Source organism: Blennius ocellaris, assembly GCF_963422515.1.
Source record: "Blennius ocellaris genome assembly, chromosome: 10".
Classification (NCBI taxonomy): Eukaryota; Metazoa; Chordata; class Actinopteri; order Blenniiformes; family Blenniidae; genus Blennius; species Blennius ocellaris.
Genome location: NC_137659.1, coordinates 20,674,941 through 20,693,469, shown reverse-complemented (window position 1 = coordinate 20,693,469; position 18,529 = coordinate 20,674,941). Strand labels below are relative to the sequence as shown.

The following is an 18,529-nucleotide window of genomic DNA, read 5'->3' as shown; positions in this document are numbered from 1 at the left end:
CAGGATGAACATGAGATTTTACATTTTTACATTCATGCTAATGTTAAATCCCCCTTTGACAAAAAAAAATGTGACATGGCTGTAAAACCAATAGAAAATTAATAAGGAGTAAAGGCTAAATAATAGACTTTACCGTACTTGTACTGTCAGTATGGATGAACGTTCTAGATTACGTAAGCTTTCAAGCAGTGCAACATTCTTCTACAGAGCACATATTTGGAAAAAAGGCTTCCAGACCAAACGTTTGAAGCTATTATTGCTTCTGTTTAAATGAAGATAACTATAATTCTCACACCATGTGACGTCTAGAACGTTCAAAAACTGTCAGAACGCAAAGAAATGGAGCTTTTCTCCCTCGTGCATCTCGTTACAGCGGCCCTCAGGATCTGTGCTGCTGCATGCATCACAGACAAGTGTCACAAATGCGTCACACATTTGTAACATGAGCTTCTCACAACGCACCGTCATACTGAAGAACAGCCGCATACTGAATATCAACAGTTTAAGACGCAGATGTACCACTTTATTTTTGATTTCCTTCTGAGCTGATGTGTAGAAGTCATCCAGAAAGCTGCACTCGTCTCCATCTTCTTGCAGCGATTTTGGGATTGAAACAATTTCCCCAGCATGCAGATGTGATCGTTCCTACCCGGAGACGTGGGTTTAAACCTTTAAGCGGCTGCTGACCTATAGTGAACCCACTTGTACTGGAAACTCAGCCCGTTTTTACCCTTTGACTCCCTCCTTGTTCCTTTTTTTTTGGGGGGGGGGGGGGCTCATCTCCTCCCTCCGACATCTCCCCGCCTCCCGCTGCTGGCTTCAAACTAAGCTGTGGAAATGAAAGTGCTTTGAGGATAAGCAGCGCACTCGCAGGCCTTATGAGCGTCTTGGCTGGAAGTGCAGATATGGCAGCGCGGAGGTGAAGAGGTCACCCGAGCTGGTGGAGGACGTGGGCCACCGCTCAGCCGTTGGCGGACTGTTGTGTCACAAAGGAGGCTTGTTATGGTGTCGAAAGCTGCTTGTGATCTCTTTCGCAAGCACAACTTGCAGTGCACACACTTCTGTGTTTATGGAGCATTTTGCAGATTAGCTGTGATACGCCGCTCCGTCGCAGTGACTCAGCTGTGCTGCTTGGCACATTCCTCGTTCCCGAGCGCTGCTAAACATCCTCCTCACCTCTTAAAACGTACAAAACATACCGAGGTTGATAATCTCGGGCCAAACAGCCCGTCATTGTTGTGAGCTTTCCTCCATCTCCCTCCTTTAAAGAGCGTTTGAACCTCTGCTGCAGGTGTCTGTGCTGCAGGCCAGGTTGTGGATCTCAAAAGCTGCACAGCGTCGTGATCTCTGGTATTCTGACTATAAGTTGCACCTGCTGTGTTACGAGTGTCGGGATTGTCCGGATCACGTTCCAGGACAGACCTTTTATCTGTTGTCAGGGAGGTTCTGGTTCACTTGGTAGTTTCCTCTTTCGATTTCTTCCACTAAATCCACAATCATCATGCTTTTTTTTTTTTTCCTCCCCTTCATATTTTACATTTACGAAAGATGAATGCACAGTGCATGGAAATATAATTTTTCAGAGTACAGTCAGTCGTTTACAACATGTATATAACTGCGCATGTTCATAGTGTGATCCAAATATATTTGGTAATTTATGGTGCAACCGTAATGTGAACAACAAAAAGTCATATTATGTTTCTATGCAGCCACATTTGGGGTGAATTGCTCGCTGATAACTGATGACAGTCGTACTGTACAGGATGTGGCAAAAATGTTCAATTTTACACACCCCAAAACGTTCTTGAGAGACGACTTTTGAGCCATAACATTTAAAGAATGTGTTGCTTCCACACCTGGACACTCGGCTGATGGTTCCTGAATTATTCTAATAATCTTGGCGTGCGTGCGTGTGCGTGCGTGTGCGTGTGCGTGTGTGTGTGTGTGTGTGTGTGTGTGTGTGTGTGTGTGTGTGTGTGTGTGTGTGTGTGTGTGTGTGTGTGTGTGTGTGTGTGTGTGTGTGTGTGTGTGTGTGTGTGTGTGTGTGTGTGTGTGTGTGTGTGTGTGTGTGTGTGTGTGTGTGTGTGTCCGTCCCATTTGTTTTCCAGCCTGAACTGCACTCCCTGCGCAGGACTCTGTCCCAAAGTGTGCATGGGCCTGAATACAGTGGACTCGGTCACCGCTGCGCAGGCCTTAAGAGGCTGCACCGTCCTCAACGGAAGCCTGGTCATCAACCTGCGGGGAGGAAGTGAGTGTGTTTGGATCAGATCGCAGTTGACGGAAGATTAACGCAGCAGAACAGCAAACACGGGGAATGTTGACACTGCACGAAGCCACAAACACACGTCTGGGGCGCACAGTGACACAAACAGTCAGATTCAGAGGAAATCCAAATAAAAGTGCGCCCAGAAAGCCCTGACGATAAACAATATGGAGTTTGAACAAATATTAGGAAATCCCATGAGGTACTGAAGTTAAGACACCGGTGGCGAACAGTTGAAATAGTGAAGAGAGCTGTTGTCTTGTGTACAAAGGATGCTGCAGAATGTCTGTGAAAGCTGTTTTTGTTCTTGCAGACAACATTGCAGCTGAGCTGGAGGCCAGTCTGGGCCAGCTGGAGGAGATCACTGGGTACCTCACAGTGCGACGCTCCTACGCCCTCGTGTCCCTCTCCTTTTTCCGCAAGCTGCGTGTTATTCGTGGAGAGGAGCAGGAAATCGGGTGAGACTCCCGTCCTCCGTGCCCATCTCCTCCTCCTCAGCATGTCGGAGCCTCCTCCTGTAATTACGAGTTAAAAGCGGAAAGGGATGACCTTTTTCCAAACGTCTCTCTGCGGCGGCTGTTTCTGGTCAGACATCCTCAAGTCGTACGGGAGACTTCACTGAAGCGCTCGCGGCACCAAGGGCCACACTTACAGTAGAAATGGCGACGGGTCGGCAAATTGAAACCCTGAAGTGCTAAAATAGTCTTCGGCTCGTGTTGTTCAGGAGGCTTTTTATGCTCTCCACAAATTGTCACGTATCATGAGAAGTATTCATGCAGTGTGCTCTGCTGCTTTTGCAGGAACTACTCCTTCTATGCCCTGGATAACCAGAATCTGCGGCAGCTCTGGGACTGGTCCAAACACAAGCTGAGCATCCTGCAGGGACGCCTCTTCTTCCACTACAACTCCAAACTCTGCATGTCCGAGATCCGCAAGATGGAGGAGGTGACGGGAACCAAGGAGAGGCAGGCCAAGAACGACATCGCCTCGAAGACCAACGGGGACCAGGCCTCGTGTAAGACAAGCAAAACATTGTTATTTATTGTGACAGTCGTTTCCTCACCTCTCATAATGTCCTCCTGCAGACCTGTGACTGACAGAAGAGTTATAACCTTGTACCGTCATTTCTGGACTACAAGACGCTACTTTTTCCACAGGCTTTGAACCATACGGCTTATGAAATGACACGACTGATATATCGATTTTTACGGGCGAACAGGCTTCATGCTGCCAGATTCTACTTCTGCATATATTTAAAAAAAAAAAACTTGCCCCAAAAAGTGATAATTCTGCTCTCCGTACCGCTTTCTGTGGTCCAGAGCTCCGGCAGCCGACGGCCGAGAGTGATGCGTTCAGGTGCATCACGTAAAGCCGCCGCCGCCTCAGAATCACAAATGGCAAATAGCCGATAAAATACTTTATCAACAGAGATTAAAAAAAAACCCTTGGAGATTGTGTATTTCTCTCTCTCTCTCTCTCTATGGTCTATAGTTAAATGCGACCTCTATATATATATATATATATATATATATATTAAAAACTCCTTATACAATGTGTGGTTTTGTCTCTCCCAGACAGAAGACAGGCGACCACGTTGACACCTTTGACTGCACATTAGAGTCTTTGGTCTTGTGTCGTACAGCGTGAGGGCTTTGCTGACAATTCTTGTCACGGTCTTGCAACCACAGACGGCAATTACCTTCTCAAATGTCACCAGCCAAATCTCTGCACCGCAGAGTGTGACTCCTGCTACCAGCTACAGCTGCGAACAACTGGCACTGAGCCAAAACAAAACATTCTCAGCTTTTCTTTTAATAAAGTATTTTTGTGAGAGGTTTTCCTCTGTTAAGCCCCCCAGTGGTTGTAGGAGAACTTGTAACAGTGGAAGGTTGTTTATTAACATGCACATGGCCAGGTTTAATGTTCGGGTTGTATTTTTATGTTGATTTTATTTGTCCTGCCGTTTCCGTTCAGGCGAGAACCACGTCTTGAAGTTCACGCAGATCCGAACAATGAGCGATAAGATCATGGTGAAGTGGGAAGCGTTCTGGCCTCCGGACTTCAGAGACCTGCTGGGCTTCATGGTTCTCTACAAGGACGCGTAAGTCGCTCACAATCAGACGGGGATCGACGTCAGGCATTTTTAAGATACCAAAGCTGTTTAGGAATTAAATCATGCTTCACTGATGCACAAAAACACTAATTAACGATCATCAAAGAAACATCCGGGTTTTCTGAAGGAGGGGAGGATTAGCCCTCCCTTCTCCAACTGCCCCAATCGGCGCCTTGTCTCACGACTTAGAGGAATTTGTGATTTTATCCTGGACTTCCTCATTTTCACATTATGAATTATTACTGCTAACGGCTCTGGGGATCCATGTGCAGTGAAACAATAATTCCTCTTTTGGTAGTTAATATGCACATTGAATAGAAAAACCTGTTAAATCCTTGAAAATGCTCGGCAATTACTGTTGGGAAGTGAAGAGCTGAGTCGTACTTTTGAATGACATGGCAGTACAGGATGCTAACAGCCACATTTTCAGTCTTGGGGGGGGGGGGGGCGTCGTCCACACGAGAATGCAGGTTCACTGAAACGAGCCATTTTTAGCCAATCATCCACATGAGGCGGCATTTTAGAAGTCTGTAAACAGGTTGTTGTTTTTTTTAACATGGTTCCCAGAGTGGGGAAATTCTAAAACCCCGGATTGGCTAAGAGGTGTGGAGAGCAAAGACATCACCAAAATCGATTGAAGCGTTGAGCGCATTTTCAAATGAGCTGAGATTCACTGTAACATTACAATATCCTAGATATTCTCTCATTTACCTGAAATGTTTTGGGATAAATTAGTAATAAACCAACAGGAAAATGACTTTGCTCGCTTCCTCTTTCTTGTGTTTTTTTTTGAACAGGCCGTTTCAGAACGTGACAGAGTTTGACGGGCAGGATGCCTGTGGATCGAACAGCTGGGTGATCGCTGATGTGGACCCGCCGCGTCGAGCCACGGATGGGGACAAGGAGCAGTTTGAACCGGGCCACCTCATCCTGCCCCTGAAGCCCTGGACGCAGTACGCCATCATGGTGAAGACCCAGCTGTCGGCCTCGGACGAGCACCAGGTGCACGGGGCCAAGAGCGAGATCATCTACGTGCGCACCAACGCTACAAGTAAGACCCACAGAGTCCACATGGGGCTTGTAATTAGAACCACGGATTTTGTCTTGATTTATTCCTCCTGGATTCCTCTATGTTCCCTAAAGTGAGCTTTTTATTCTTTTTTTGGTTCAACAAATACTCGAGCAAAGTGTCTGTAAAGATGCATGTTAAAGTTTCTCTAATAATAAGTTATTCTAATAGGATCGAAGTCTGTTCAGAAAATTGAAGCGCCCCTCACCGGTGTTGTAGAAGCTGTCAGTGTTTTTTTATTTAAAATTTCAGCCACTTTGGCTCTGTGCTTGTAACCCGCTCCTCATGTTTTCCTGACTTTGAGCTGCAAATGGTTCACGTCACACCCTGCAACCAAGTAATCTGCAGTCGCTCTGTATTCCGCCACGTCGCCCTTTCTGACGCTTCCAACTTGCGGCAGAGTTGTCAGAATACTTGTGCAGATCTGTCTGATTGCTGACGTCCGAGGTATGAAGGGCGAGAGGAAGGCAGCGGGGACGAGCCCCCGTGACGCCCGTCTGACGCACATTGCTGAAGATGCACAACAATCCGGGACACGAGTGGAACGTCCACCTGCTCCGCTGACTGTCTGTTGCTCGGTATATCTGGCCCAACTTATCAAAGCCACTGCAAAAGTAAAAAAAAAAAAAAAAAAGGCCAGAAAGCATCAGTTCAGTCTACATGCAATATTTCACTCATTTTCAGTGGCTTTATCCAGGTGTGTTCGTTCCACTTTCAATTTATTAGCATAGCATGTTTGCATGTCCTATTGAGGACAGACCTCCACGTCGCTGGCCGCAGCTCCGCTAGCAGGGGATGCGACGCGACCGTCGTACTCGGACCGCGTCCACACACGGCGGCACAAAGCCGGTCCGACCGGCGTTCGCTCTCTGGAAACCAACACGGAAGTTGCAGCTGGCTGCAAAAAAACCCCAAACAAAGTTAACAAAACAACCAGTGCAAAGCGGAGGATGTAAACAACAACAGAGGATTCATACGGTCCAGATCTGTTGCAACGTCACAAATCTGCAGAGCGCTAAGCCCCGCCTACATTTGAACCATTTTCTGCAGAGGAAAGGCACCAGACTTGTCTCTGGGCAGCTTTGCCTTACTGCGCCGCACCGCTCCGTTCCTTCCCTGCACTTTTGGTGCGGCTTAAGAGAGGTCTTAACGTCAGTCTTTATTCATTTTTGTGGTTGTAGCATGCAGCTGGCGCTTTATTATTTCACCAGATGTTTCTCGTCTTTTGGCCACGACATTGCGTTTCATAAGGTGGGCATAAATTCCCTTCTTACTGACATCAACGGCAACACAGATGTGCAGCAGGACTTTTCCCCCGGTTTCTGTTCATGTATTATCAGCCCATTAGCACCAGAGTGTTTGTTGCTGCACTAAAGAAACAATCATTTCAGAGTCTGTTTGAACGTCGGCTTCCAAAAGGACAGAAACTGGAGCTCTGGGTCTGTTGTCCAGAGATTATTGGGCCTCAATCACAAGACTGTAAAGTCGGTCACTTCATTTCTTCTTTTCTGCACTTCACTCGCCCAAACATGGAAACCCAGTCTGAGCTCCTCTCCTGTCCTGCAGCTATTTATAGGTTGGTGTTGTGGTGTTACTATTATTGACTGGTGGGAGTCTGTGCTGCGAGTATGTCGGTCTCACTTCTGTCCTTGGCACTGGGCGAGGAGAAGGGAGGCAGGTGGCAGGATCTGCCTCCGGGGCTGCTGATCACCGACCTGGAGAGAGAGAGAGACAGAGAGAGAGAGAGAGAGAGACACACAGACACAGACAGACAGACAGAGAGAGAGACAGATGAGAGAGACAGACAGACAGAGAGAGACACAGAAAGAGAGAGAGACAGACTGACCGACCGAGAGAGAGACAGACGGAGAGAGAGAGAGACAGAGACAGAGAGAGACAGGCAGACAGATTGAGAGAGAGAGACAGACAGAGAGAGAGACACAGACAGACAGATTGAGAGACAGAGAGATTGAGAGAGAGAGAGAGAGAGAGAGAGAGAGAGACAGACAGACAGACAGACAGAGACAGACAGACAGAGGGAGACAGACAGACAGAGAGAGAGAGAGAGAGAGAGACAGACAGACAGACAGAGGGAGACAGAGAGAGAGAGGGAGACAGACAGACAGAGGGAGACAGACAGAGAGAGACAGACAGACAGAGAAGCACACAAAGACACTCTAATAAGAAAGTAAAGTGTATTTCCAGGTGCAACATAAAAACACAAGTGAATTTAAATACTCAGGAATGAACACAAACATAAACCAAATAATGCTAAATAAACAAACGGTACCACTTGATTCATATGAATACTGGTGGAGTTTAACTGAAGTGAATCAAAGTTCATGGGGTTCTTTTTAGTATGTGAGTTCGTCACACAGACGTGGTTCAGGTCTGTGTCATATACAACCATCATACTTCCTCAGGAGGGCATAACTGTCAGTGTCAATAAGCTGTTAGTGCTGAAATGTAGTGTGTGTGTGTGTGTGTGTGTGGCACAGCAGCAAGCAGGGCGATGTGACGCACTGAGACAGCCCAGCTGAGCTCTATGTGCCCCCCCCCCCCAGCGTTCCATTCTCAGACAGCTGTGCCCCGGGTCTCTGGATGCATCTCAACGTTTAAAAAAAAAAAAGAGAGAAGAAAACATGATGACTTTTAAGTGATGAGATGAGGACGGTGAGGATACTCGGTGTTCCCTTCAGAACCGGTTTGTCCACCAGCAGCACTACTGGGTTCCTGGCAGCAACAGACACAAGTGAAAGCTTCACACACTCCTTCAATCAGCTCACGTCACCGGGACGCTTTGCGGGTTGTGAATGCTGTTGTGAATGCTGAGGTGACCTGCGAAATTGCACCTGGGGACTATTAAATACACTGTGTTTATTTTTTTATTTGCATCTGAAGCAGATGTAAACAGAAACAAACAGCAGATGAGGGATTTCTATAGGTAAGAACATATATAACAAGGAAACCATGTTAGATCCACTCTTCAACTGAAATGTGTAAAATACAACAGCAAAGCAATTGGATAAAGTAAAAATTGGCAATGGAATGAAAATAAAGAACAAAGTGAAATAAAAGGTGGACACAGACGTGTGGCCTGGAGATGAATAAACTAAAGCAGACGTAATTCACCCGCCTCTTTGTGACTCTTACTTCAGGAACAAGTCCGGTGTTTCCCTGCCGGTCAGACCGACTCCTCCATGTTTAACCCGCCACGTCTGCCTGCTGTCTCCCTCAGAGCCCTCCGTGCCCCTGGACCCCATCTCCTCCTCCAACTCCTCCTCGCAGATCATCCTCAAGTGGAAGCCCCCCAACGACCCCAACGGCAACATCACCCACTACCTGGTGTTCTGCCAGCGCCAGCCCGAGGCCAGCGAGCTCTACAAGTTTGACTACTGCCAGAAGGGTGAGCGTCTGCCGCCGGCTTCCTCCGGCTCCTCGTTTCACTTCTTTGGAAAGCGGTCAGGGTTTTTTTTTTGAGGCCCGGGAAGGAAAGAGCTTTGATGAAAATATTTGCAGAAGCTTGTGCCGAAGCCCCCGAACCCTCAGAGGGTGCATGTGGTTTATCTTGACCATTTACTGGGTAAGTGCTCGTGTTTGGTAACTTCCCCTTCTCTTACAAGCGGTTGTATTGTCGTCGGCGTTGTGCAAGGCAGCGGACTTCATCACACTTGTTTGTTCGAGTGTTCAAAATGACAAAATGCCAGTTGGGAGGAGGACCTTAGGACGTTACATCAGCGAGGAGGAAGATGCTCCATCATCGGGTTTTCAGTGCTTCTTGAAACAAAAGTGATTTGAATCGATTTGGTTTCCACCCTTTCATCCACACCCCTCACTTTTGCTACGATGCTAAAAACTACACTGCAGTACCGTGAGTCTCTCCTACCAATACCAAGAATAACTAATAAAAGAAAAAGAGAACCGTCGTGAGTGTACATAAGCCCCAGTGCCTGTCACCAGCTTCATCCCAGCGTCTTGTAAAGCAAAGTGTTAAGATGCCGTGATGTGATCTGAGAAGATAACCGCCTCAGGACATCTGCTCCTATTTAACTACGATGGAGCTTTAAAGGCTTCAGGACGCTAATGGAGCTTTTTAATTTTCAGACTTGGCTCGATTGACATTTTTGTCTGGACAAGAATTAATCACCAGGAGCTTTCCTAGAAACCACGACGAATAGTGGAGATGTTTCCGTCTGTGCGTCTCAGGTTCAGGAGGAGTTCAGATGTTTATCTCGGTTGAATTATTTTTGGTCGCTGCCCCGCCCACATCAAAGCCCCGCCTACATCAAAGCCCCGCCACCAGTGGGCCCTCCGGCTCCTTTCTCTTTTTAACCCCCCAAAAGTGCCTCACATCCTGAAAGATGGGGGGTCTTCAGGGGGGTCGTGTCACTGCTGATTCATCTCCACCACACACTGCGAGGACTCCAGTGTGTGTGTTGCTCTGTCATCTGAACACACTCTTCCTCCCTGAAGGGATGAAGCTGCCGTCGCGGGTTCCCACTCAGGTGGACAGCGACGAGGAGCAGAAGTGGAACCAGACGGAGGAGCAGGGTCCGGGGACGCGGTGCTGCGCCTGCCCCAAAACCGACAAGGAGCTGAAGAAGGAGAAGGAGGACTCCGAGTATCGCAAGACCTTCGAGAACTACCTGCACAACGAAGTCTTCGAGATCAAGTAAGACTCTTGGGACGACCCCACGTCCTCGGTGACTCCGTCAAGATCAACGCAGACACTTTCTCAGTTTAACGTTGAATTGTTACTGCATCACAAGTGTCCACCGATCAAACGTGCAAATCCACCGGTTCACAATTATTAAAAAAAACCTTATTATAAAATAACTGATCCTGTTTAAACCAGTTATCTTCGGCATCATTTGTGCCAGTCTGTGTCTCAGTCCTTCACTTCCACTCATTAGAGACCCAACATACTCTTTTGTTCTACTCATGGTACAAGTTTCTTTCCATTGATGTGACATTTTTATTCAACGCCTTTCTCTGAGGCGCTATTAAACACACGTACACGTCACGCTTTATGTCTACATAAGGCCCAGTTCATGCAGGGAGATAAAAGAAAATGTTTTAGGTATTTCTGATACTATTTTCATAACCTTCATAACATTCATTACTTATCATAGCTTCATACTCCTAATGTTAACCATCACAGCTTGTATTGTCTATGTTGTTCATGTTTGTTATCCTCTGTCATGTTTTTGATGCTCCTATTTGTTTCTATTGCTGCTGCCATTTTCACATCTATTAATACTAACGTGTGTGTGTGTGTGTGTGTGTGTGTTTGAAAAACGTTCTGTCCACGTTGCTGCTGCGACACTGACATTTCTCACTTTTGTGACAAATACAACATTACCTAATCTTACAATTGTATTATTAACCATTATAACTTTGATATTAATTCTATAACCTTTTTAACTTTATCAATGTTCATAATCTGATGATTTTGATTTTTTTTTTTTAGATTAAAAAAAGTGATTTCTTTATTCATCCTAAGGCAGAAATCTCCTTTTGAATTATTTGAACGAAACAAGTCAAAGTGGGATTGGTTGTGAATTAAATAAATGAATGAATTAAATGCGTGCCATTTTGTGTAATTGAATAGAAACCCAGCCTTTGTTGGATTTATCCCTTATAATCATAATCCTTCCTGGCTCCTGCTGGTTGTATCTGTCACTGCTGCGCCACGTTTCATGACTCCACCTCCAAACAGCCTCTTGTGTGTCTCGCCCAGACGCTCCAGGCAGCGCCGCGCCGTGATGGGCGTCGCCAACCGGACCCTCCCCTTCCTCACCACCGCCCCCAGCCCGCCCGAGGGCACGGGCGCCCCGGACGAGGACGAGGAGACCTTCGAGAGCACCAAGACGGTGGTCACCGTCCACGCCAAGGAGTCCACCGTCATCTCCAGCCTGCGCCACTTCACCAGCTACCAGATCGAGATCCACGCCTGCAACCACCCGTCCGACCCGGGCCGCTGCAGCATGGCGGCGTACGTCAGCGCGCGCACGCTGCCCGAAGGTGACCGACCGGCCGATGGTTTAATGCTCTCGTTTGGAATCGCGTGTGGTGAAGCCCTTGACCGATCAAAATGAAATGTTGGGTTTTTTTTTTTTTTTTTTCACAGATAAAGCCGACGACATCTCGGGTCCCATCAGCTACGAGGTGACCAAGGACACGGTGCACATCACCTGGCAGGAGCCCGCCGCCCCCAACGGGATGATCATCCTGTATGAGGTCAACTACAAGAGGCTGGGAGACACAGAGGTACACACACACACACACACACACACACACACACACACTCATATCACAGAGTTCAGCCCGTGCTCCCGAGCTTCTTCCTATTACTGCACCCGGCATTTTATCTGATGACCTTAATGCAGGCATCGTTTGAGCGTCGCCCAGTGTTTTAGCTGCCATGGAGACGCGGCGGCCAAACATCAGAATGGTGCAGACGCGTCTTATCTTATTTGCTGTGGGGGAAAAAACGGTCAAATTCAGCTTTAGATGTTTCCACCGTGGAAAAGCTTTGAAAAAATAAAGTCACTGGCTGCTGTGACTCGGCAAAATGAGTCCAAATATCCTATTTAGAATTAAGCTGTGACTCTGCTGTTATGCCCCTGAACTCCACCCCCCCTCCCCCCCCCCCCCCCCCTCCCCCTGTGCAGGAGCTGCACTACTGTGTGTCCAGGAACATGTACAAAGTGACCCGTGGCTGCAAGCTGAAGGTGATGCATCCTGGGAACTACACGGTGAGGATCAGGGCCACCTCGCTGGCCGGGAACGGATCTTGGACCGAGCCCACGTATTTCCACGTGGAAGACGGCAGTAAGTCTCCATAAAAATAAAAAGAGAGAAACCCAGTCCATGAGGAAGTGAGGAGCAGGACCTTTTGTCGTGCTGCTGTTTAATTGTCATTGTCGCTTTTTAGAAACCAGTGTTTTAAACCATGAAGACCAATATTGACATCTAACCACCGTCATGTCAATAGTGTCTCATAACTTCATTTTTTTTTTTCATTTGTATTCACATTTATACAATGTCCCCGCTTTTCTGAAATGAAGCTCGTCTTTATTTAACTATTTTCTCTTTACACATTGACATGTTGCACTTCAACCCATGGACGTTCCTTCTGACTAATTAAAAAATTACAAAAATAAAAGGTTTGCAGAGCAAATCGGGGAGTTTTAAAAGACAATATGAAAAAACCTGCTGCCGGTTCAAAACTGATGCTGCTGCCTGGGATTTGTTTGTTTGTTTGTTGTTTGTGTGACTCACTCTGCGTACTGACGTTCCTCCGCAGTTGATCCTCTTCACGTTTTCAAGATCGTCATCGGGCCAATCATCTGCTTCGTGCTGCTGCTGTGTGTGGCCTTGGCCGGGTTCGTCATGTTCAAGAAGAAGTACGCCGCCACACGAACGAACCTGCAAGGTTTTCAGTGGGACCGGCGTTAATAACGAGCTTCTGTCTCCTTCCAGTCAAACTCAGGGTCCCAGTGGTCCCATCTACGCTTCCTCAAACCCCGAATACCTCAGTGCTAATGACGGTAAGACCTGTCCTCCTGTCTGTGTGTGTGTGTGTGTGTGTGTGCGTGCGTGCGTGCGTGCGTGTGTGTGTGTGTTCATCAGTAAAGTAAAAGGTGTGTTTGCAGTGTACGAGGAAGACGAGTGGGAGGTGGGCCGGGAGAAGATCGCCATCCTCCGGGAGCTGGGCCAGGGCTCCTTCGGCATGGTGTACGAGGGCATCGCCAAGGACATCATCAAAGGCGAGGGCGACATGCACGTGGCGGTGAAGACGGTGAACGAGTCGGCGAGCCTGAGGGAGAGGATCGAGTTCCTGAACGAGGCCTCGGTCATGAAGGCCTTCATCTGTCACCACGTGGTAAACCACCTCTTCATCGTGTTTGAATGTTTCACCCAGATTGGCCACAAACCGGAGTGTTTACGTGTCAGTATTGATCAGTCGGACGATGGCGGCGGTGAACTGAACCCCTCCCCCGTCCCTGTACCGTCAGGTGCGGCTGCTGGGCGTGGTGTCCAAAGGTCAGCCCACGCTGGTGGTGATGGAGCTGATGACTCACGGGGACCTGAAGAGCTTCCTGCGCTCGCTACGACCCGACGCCGAGGTAAACCTTCGCCATGACGCACCCCTCCGGGGGTTTCTCCTCGTCTCGTCGTATCTCTGCACAGAGAGCGGAACAACAGAAGCTTCACTGCTCCTATCAACACGTTTGAGCACGTCGCGGCGGTTTTAATCTGAACCGTCGGTCTTTATTGGTTTTTCAGACAATAAAATTCTTTCGAGGAAACATTCAAAGGAAAAACACACACGCCGTATAAAACTTTATCCTCTTTCTATCAACGTCACGACGGATTGACTTACCAGTTTCTGGATCGGTTCATGTGGAGCGTTTTCCACTGATACGGAAATCAGTCGCATCATTTTGAGGCGGCGATCTTGAGTTCGGTACCTGCAGTACCAGTGTTGGTTTTAACTGAACGGAATCGGATAGAAAGTGCGTGGCGTTGCCCACAAGCGTGGACGTCTTTCCCGAGTCTAAACGTCTCGGTGTGTCTATTTATCTGAATTCTGCTCATCTTTGGTCGAGTTTCACTTTTTTCCATTGATTTGATTTGACATGAGAAACGTTTGCATGTAAACGCACCGTCGTCGTTTGTTGTGTCCCCCAGAACAACCCGGGCCGCCCGCCTCCCACCCTGAAGGAGATGATCCAAATGGCGGCGGAGATCGCAGACGGCATGGCGTACCTCAACGCCAAGAAGTTTGTGCACAGAGACCTGGCGGCCAGGAACTGCATGGTCGCTCACGACCTCACCGTCAAAATAGGAGGTAGGCTCTTTTTGGAGAACCTCACCTCAAGATGAGAACAACCAGAGTCCCTCCACCGTTCTCCCGACACTCGTCTTTTGTCTTTCCAGACTTCGGCATGACTCGAGACATCTACGAGACGGACTACTACAGGAAGGGGGGGAAGGGTCTGCTGCCCGTCCGGTGGATGGCCCCCGAGTCTCTGAAGGACGGAGTCTTCACTGCTCATTCAGACTGCTGGTCAGTGAACGCCTCGTAGCCACGTGTCGTATGAGCCGCTGACTCCCAACGAGTCGCCGCCGCCGATCGTAGAGTCTGGATTTTAACACGTTGTTTGTTTGGACATGAAAGGACAGAGCCGTCAAGAAATTGTGAAAGTTCATGTCGGGAACCTTTAGCCTTTCTGTGTTTTCACTCGTTGACTTTGACGTGAAGTGACTTGAGAGGGTTTTCCACGTGTCCCAGGTCTTTCGGGGTGGTGCTGTGGGAGATCAGCACGCTGGCCGAGCAGCCGTACCAGGGCCTGTCCAACGAGCAGGTCCTCAAGTTCGTCATGGACGGACACTCCCTGGACCGGCCGGACAACTGCGCAGACAGACTGTGAGTAGAGTCCCAGGAAGACACACACACACACACACACACACACACACACACACACACACACACACACACACACACACACACACACACACACACACACACACACACACACACACACACACACACACACACACACAACAAAGCAAACAATATTTTTTAGTTTCGTGCCACTGAAGCTGCTTCTTCCTTAATTATTCATGTCGGCGCATTATCAGCCATATCGTTTGACACTTTTCTGATCAAACCCTCCATTATTTCTGATCCTAGTGCCCACAGTAACCCAGCATGTCTCACCTGTGATCTCATGTGTAGCACCTGCTCCATCACGTGTCCAACACAGAAACAAGAATGATCCTGGAAGTTCCGACATTACCAGAAATGTCAACAAATGACAAAGAGGCTTTTACTTTTCAGTGTGTTTTCACCTCTTTAAAGCAGAGGTGTGGAACAGTGTTCAAAAGATTCACTGTACATTTTCAATAAATGTAACTACTGTTCCTAGTTTTTTCCACTGAGGTCATAGCGTAGCAGTTCATAGAGATTGAGACAGAGTGACAATGAGTTGATGTAAAAATGACACTGAGGTTGTGGGAATATTCAAATCCATTGACGAGGAACACTTTATCAGGTAAGTGTGTGGTTTTGTCCTCAAAGACGATCAAAAGAAAACACGACAATGTTGACATATAATGAGAGAGAAAAATATTCACATAATCGTATTAAGACATCTCTTATTCCTGATTCATGCTTGAAATGTATTTCAATGATCACCACTGCAAAAAGACAAATCTGCCATTTCGACACATGAGGTGATGAATCCTGCAGCGCCTCAGTTTTGTCAAACAGCAGGTTGTAACTCAGGATCCCCCCCCCCACAGACACAACCTGATGCAGATGTGCTGGCAGTACAACCCCAAGATGCGGCCCACCTTCCAGGAGATCATCGAGATGCTGCGGGAGGACCTGCACCCCTCCTTCCAGGAGCTCTCCTTCTTCTACAGCGAGGAGAACAAGCCGCCGGAGAGCGAGGACTTCGACCTGGACATGGAGAACATGGAGAGCATCCCGCTGGACCCGTCGTCGTACTCGCAGCGGGAGCAGTGTCTGGACAGGGACGAGGGCTCGTCGGTGGGCCTGCGGGGCAGCTACGAGGAGCACCACATCCCCTTCACGCACATGAACGGGGGCAAGACCAACGGACGGATACTGGCCCTGCCGCGCTCCAGCCCCTCCTAACACACTGCGCCCGCAAACAGAGACGCCATAGATCTGAATATATTTTTGTTTCTGGGGTTTTTTTGTTTTGTTTTTTGGGTCATCGTTTTATATATAGATCCCACTTTTTATCACAACCACCACAACCCCCCTCCTCCTCCTCCCCTCAGTGCATATCTCAGGACTTTATTTTTTTCTCCCCCTCACCTCACATGCCACAAACACTACAGCGCTACCGCGAGTCCCCACGCCGACCTCAGAAGACACTTTTTGTATTTAAGGATGACGTCTCTCCTCTTCATGATTGTAGTTTATATACTGTACATATTGTTGCCAAGTTTGTGACGGACTGGGCGGAAAATGAATTCAACTGTGAAACAAACTCTTGACAAACAAGAAGGCTGCTATGAAATCCCTCTCTCTCTCACACACACATACACACACACACACCCTCCACCACCACCAGTCCAGACTGTCCCCTCCTCATCTTCCTCCTCCTCCTCCTCCTCTTCCTCAGAGTTCATCGCCGGGTCGTAACGTGTCGGAATAAATAAAAGTGCCCTTCTCCTCGCGCCTGTGGCGTCGCTCGTCACGAACTTGAAAAGGCTCCGGAGAAACTCTCTGCTCCCTCCGACACTCTGATCCACTGGAGAACCTCTCTCTCTCTCTCTCTCTCTCTCTCTCTCTCTCTCTCTCTCTCTCTCTCTCTCTCTCTCTCTCTCTCTCTCTCTCTCTCTCTCTCTCTCTCTCTCTGTCTCTCTGTCTCTCTGTCTCTCTGTCTCTCTGTCTCTCTGTCTCTCTGTCTCTCTGTCTCTCTGTCTCTCTGTCTCTCTGTCTCTCTGTCTCTGTCTCTCTGTCTCTGTCTGTCTCTCTCTCTGTCTCTCTCTCTGTCTCTCTCTCTCGCTCCCCTACACACACACACACACACTCTGCAGTATTCCAAGACGGCACACAGGATACAGACACACACACACTTTTGTCGGGTTATATATATTTTTTTATTTATTTACCAGTCTTTCTTTCTCTTTTCTGTTGGTTATTTTTCTGTTTTCTCTTTCTTTTCTTTTTTTGAGGTTTCACACTTACAGCTGAAGGATATTTAAACTGTTTTCAGAAAACAAGTTGTCGAACGAGTTCCTCAGATTGACCAATAGCTGCTTTGTTGGTATATTTTAGTGGGTATAGACAATGGAAGAAAAAAAAAAAAAAACAACAAAAAAGCAAAACATAAATATATGTATAAATATTATATTGATGTTTTTTGTACATAGCTGATCTGTTGTCATTCTCGAGTTTTTTTTTTTTTTTTCTGGTCATAGAAAAAAAAACTGTTTTTACATGTTAGTCTCTTATGTTTATTTTTTTTCTAATCCAGAAAAATCATACTAATTAGCTTTTTCTTCTTCTTTTTTTTTTTTTTGTGGTCTCATGATCAACAAACAGCACTTGGTCTTTTTACCGATACGATGCCCCCGGAGAAGGAGTGTGTGGCGTCTTCAGCTTGAGATGTCTGGCCGTCATATCAAGATCAAATAAAATAGTGCTGTAAATAATGCAGCAAGGTGCATTCACGCAGAGGCTCTGCCACTGGCTTTTGTTTTTGTTTTGTTTCCCCTCTTCCGTTCTTCCACTCTGTTGCCTCACTGGAGCCGCAGGACATCGACGTGAATCATGAGGTTTACGCAGAAAAGTCGGGAGTCATTGAATTCACTTGTGTTTCTGCAGCGCCTTTACTGTGAAGAACCATCAGAGGAAACTTTTCAGAAGAAAGCTGCAGCACCACTCGGATGGAGACTGGAGTGTCTGGTCACACATGCTGATAACCTAACACATGTTTTGGGATTATGGCTAAAAAGGGGGGGGGGATTTATCTTCCACAGGGAGAACAAACTACCAAAAAAAAAAACTTTTTCACTAGAAATATTTGACAATTGAACTATAGTGATGAGAAATTCAACATCCTGTACAATATAAAGTGAGACATCAGTTTGCTCTGTTCACATTGAGGAATAATGTTCTGATGCCATAATAAAGTACCTGATTATAACATATAAGCAGTTTCGAAGGAAACATTTACCCAATCAGAAGATCCTGAAGTTAAAACGATCCCTTGCAGAATATGAAATGCAATATTTAACACACATTACAAGTAATATCTCCTTTCTGCATGTTCCTGAGAAATGTGTTGCATATGATGCAAAAACTATCAAATGTTACTAAAAGTGTATTTAATTCCCAGTCAAACGTCTTTACATGGAGCAGGTCAGTTAAATTAGGTATTGAAAAGCCAACAATTCCTACAATTTATGCCTTGTTGAGATTATGACTTGTTACATGGTCTGTACTCGGAATAATCTGTTAAATTGACATTTTTAGTAGTTTGTCCTGCAAATCCTGTAATACCAGTTGATACCACAAGATGGTGCCATGACT

At 47.1% G+C, this 18,529-nt stretch overlaps 1 protein-coding gene across 1 annotated transcript in view; it reads left to right on the top strand.

The window, feature by feature from the left end:
• Positions 1-17,802, top strand: part of insra (insulin receptor a) — a 52,121-nt gene extending 34,319 nt beyond the window's left edge. Inside the window, exons 4-21 of the mRNA XM_080503398.1 lie at positions 2,109-2,248; positions 2,577-2,721; positions 3,064-3,278; positions 4,238-4,364; positions 5,174-5,427; positions 8,684-8,851; positions 9,919-10,117; positions 11,186-11,469; positions 11,576-11,715; positions 12,120-12,279; positions 12,755-12,854; positions 12,931-12,998; positions 13,104-13,333; positions 13,467-13,577; positions 14,143-14,302; positions 14,392-14,521; positions 14,747-14,881; positions 15,760-17,802. Of these exons, the coding sequence (XP_080359524.1) occupies positions 2,109-2,248; positions 2,577-2,721; positions 3,064-3,278; positions 4,238-4,364; positions 5,174-5,427; positions 8,684-8,851; positions 9,919-10,117; positions 11,186-11,469; positions 11,576-11,715; positions 12,120-12,279; positions 12,755-12,854; positions 12,931-12,998; positions 13,104-13,333; positions 13,467-13,577; positions 14,143-14,302; positions 14,392-14,521; positions 14,747-14,881; positions 15,760-16,117 (3,124 nt within the window). The 3' untranslated portion in view covers positions 16,118-17,802. The remainder of the gene's footprint in view (positions 1-2,108; positions 2,249-2,576; positions 2,722-3,063; positions 3,279-4,237; positions 4,365-5,173; positions 5,428-8,683; positions 8,852-9,918; positions 10,118-11,185; positions 11,470-11,575; positions 11,716-12,119; positions 12,280-12,754; positions 12,855-12,930; positions 12,999-13,103; positions 13,334-13,466; positions 13,578-14,142; positions 14,303-14,391; positions 14,522-14,746; positions 14,882-15,759) is intronic.
• The last annotated feature ends 727 nt before the right edge of the window (positions 17,803-18,529 follow it).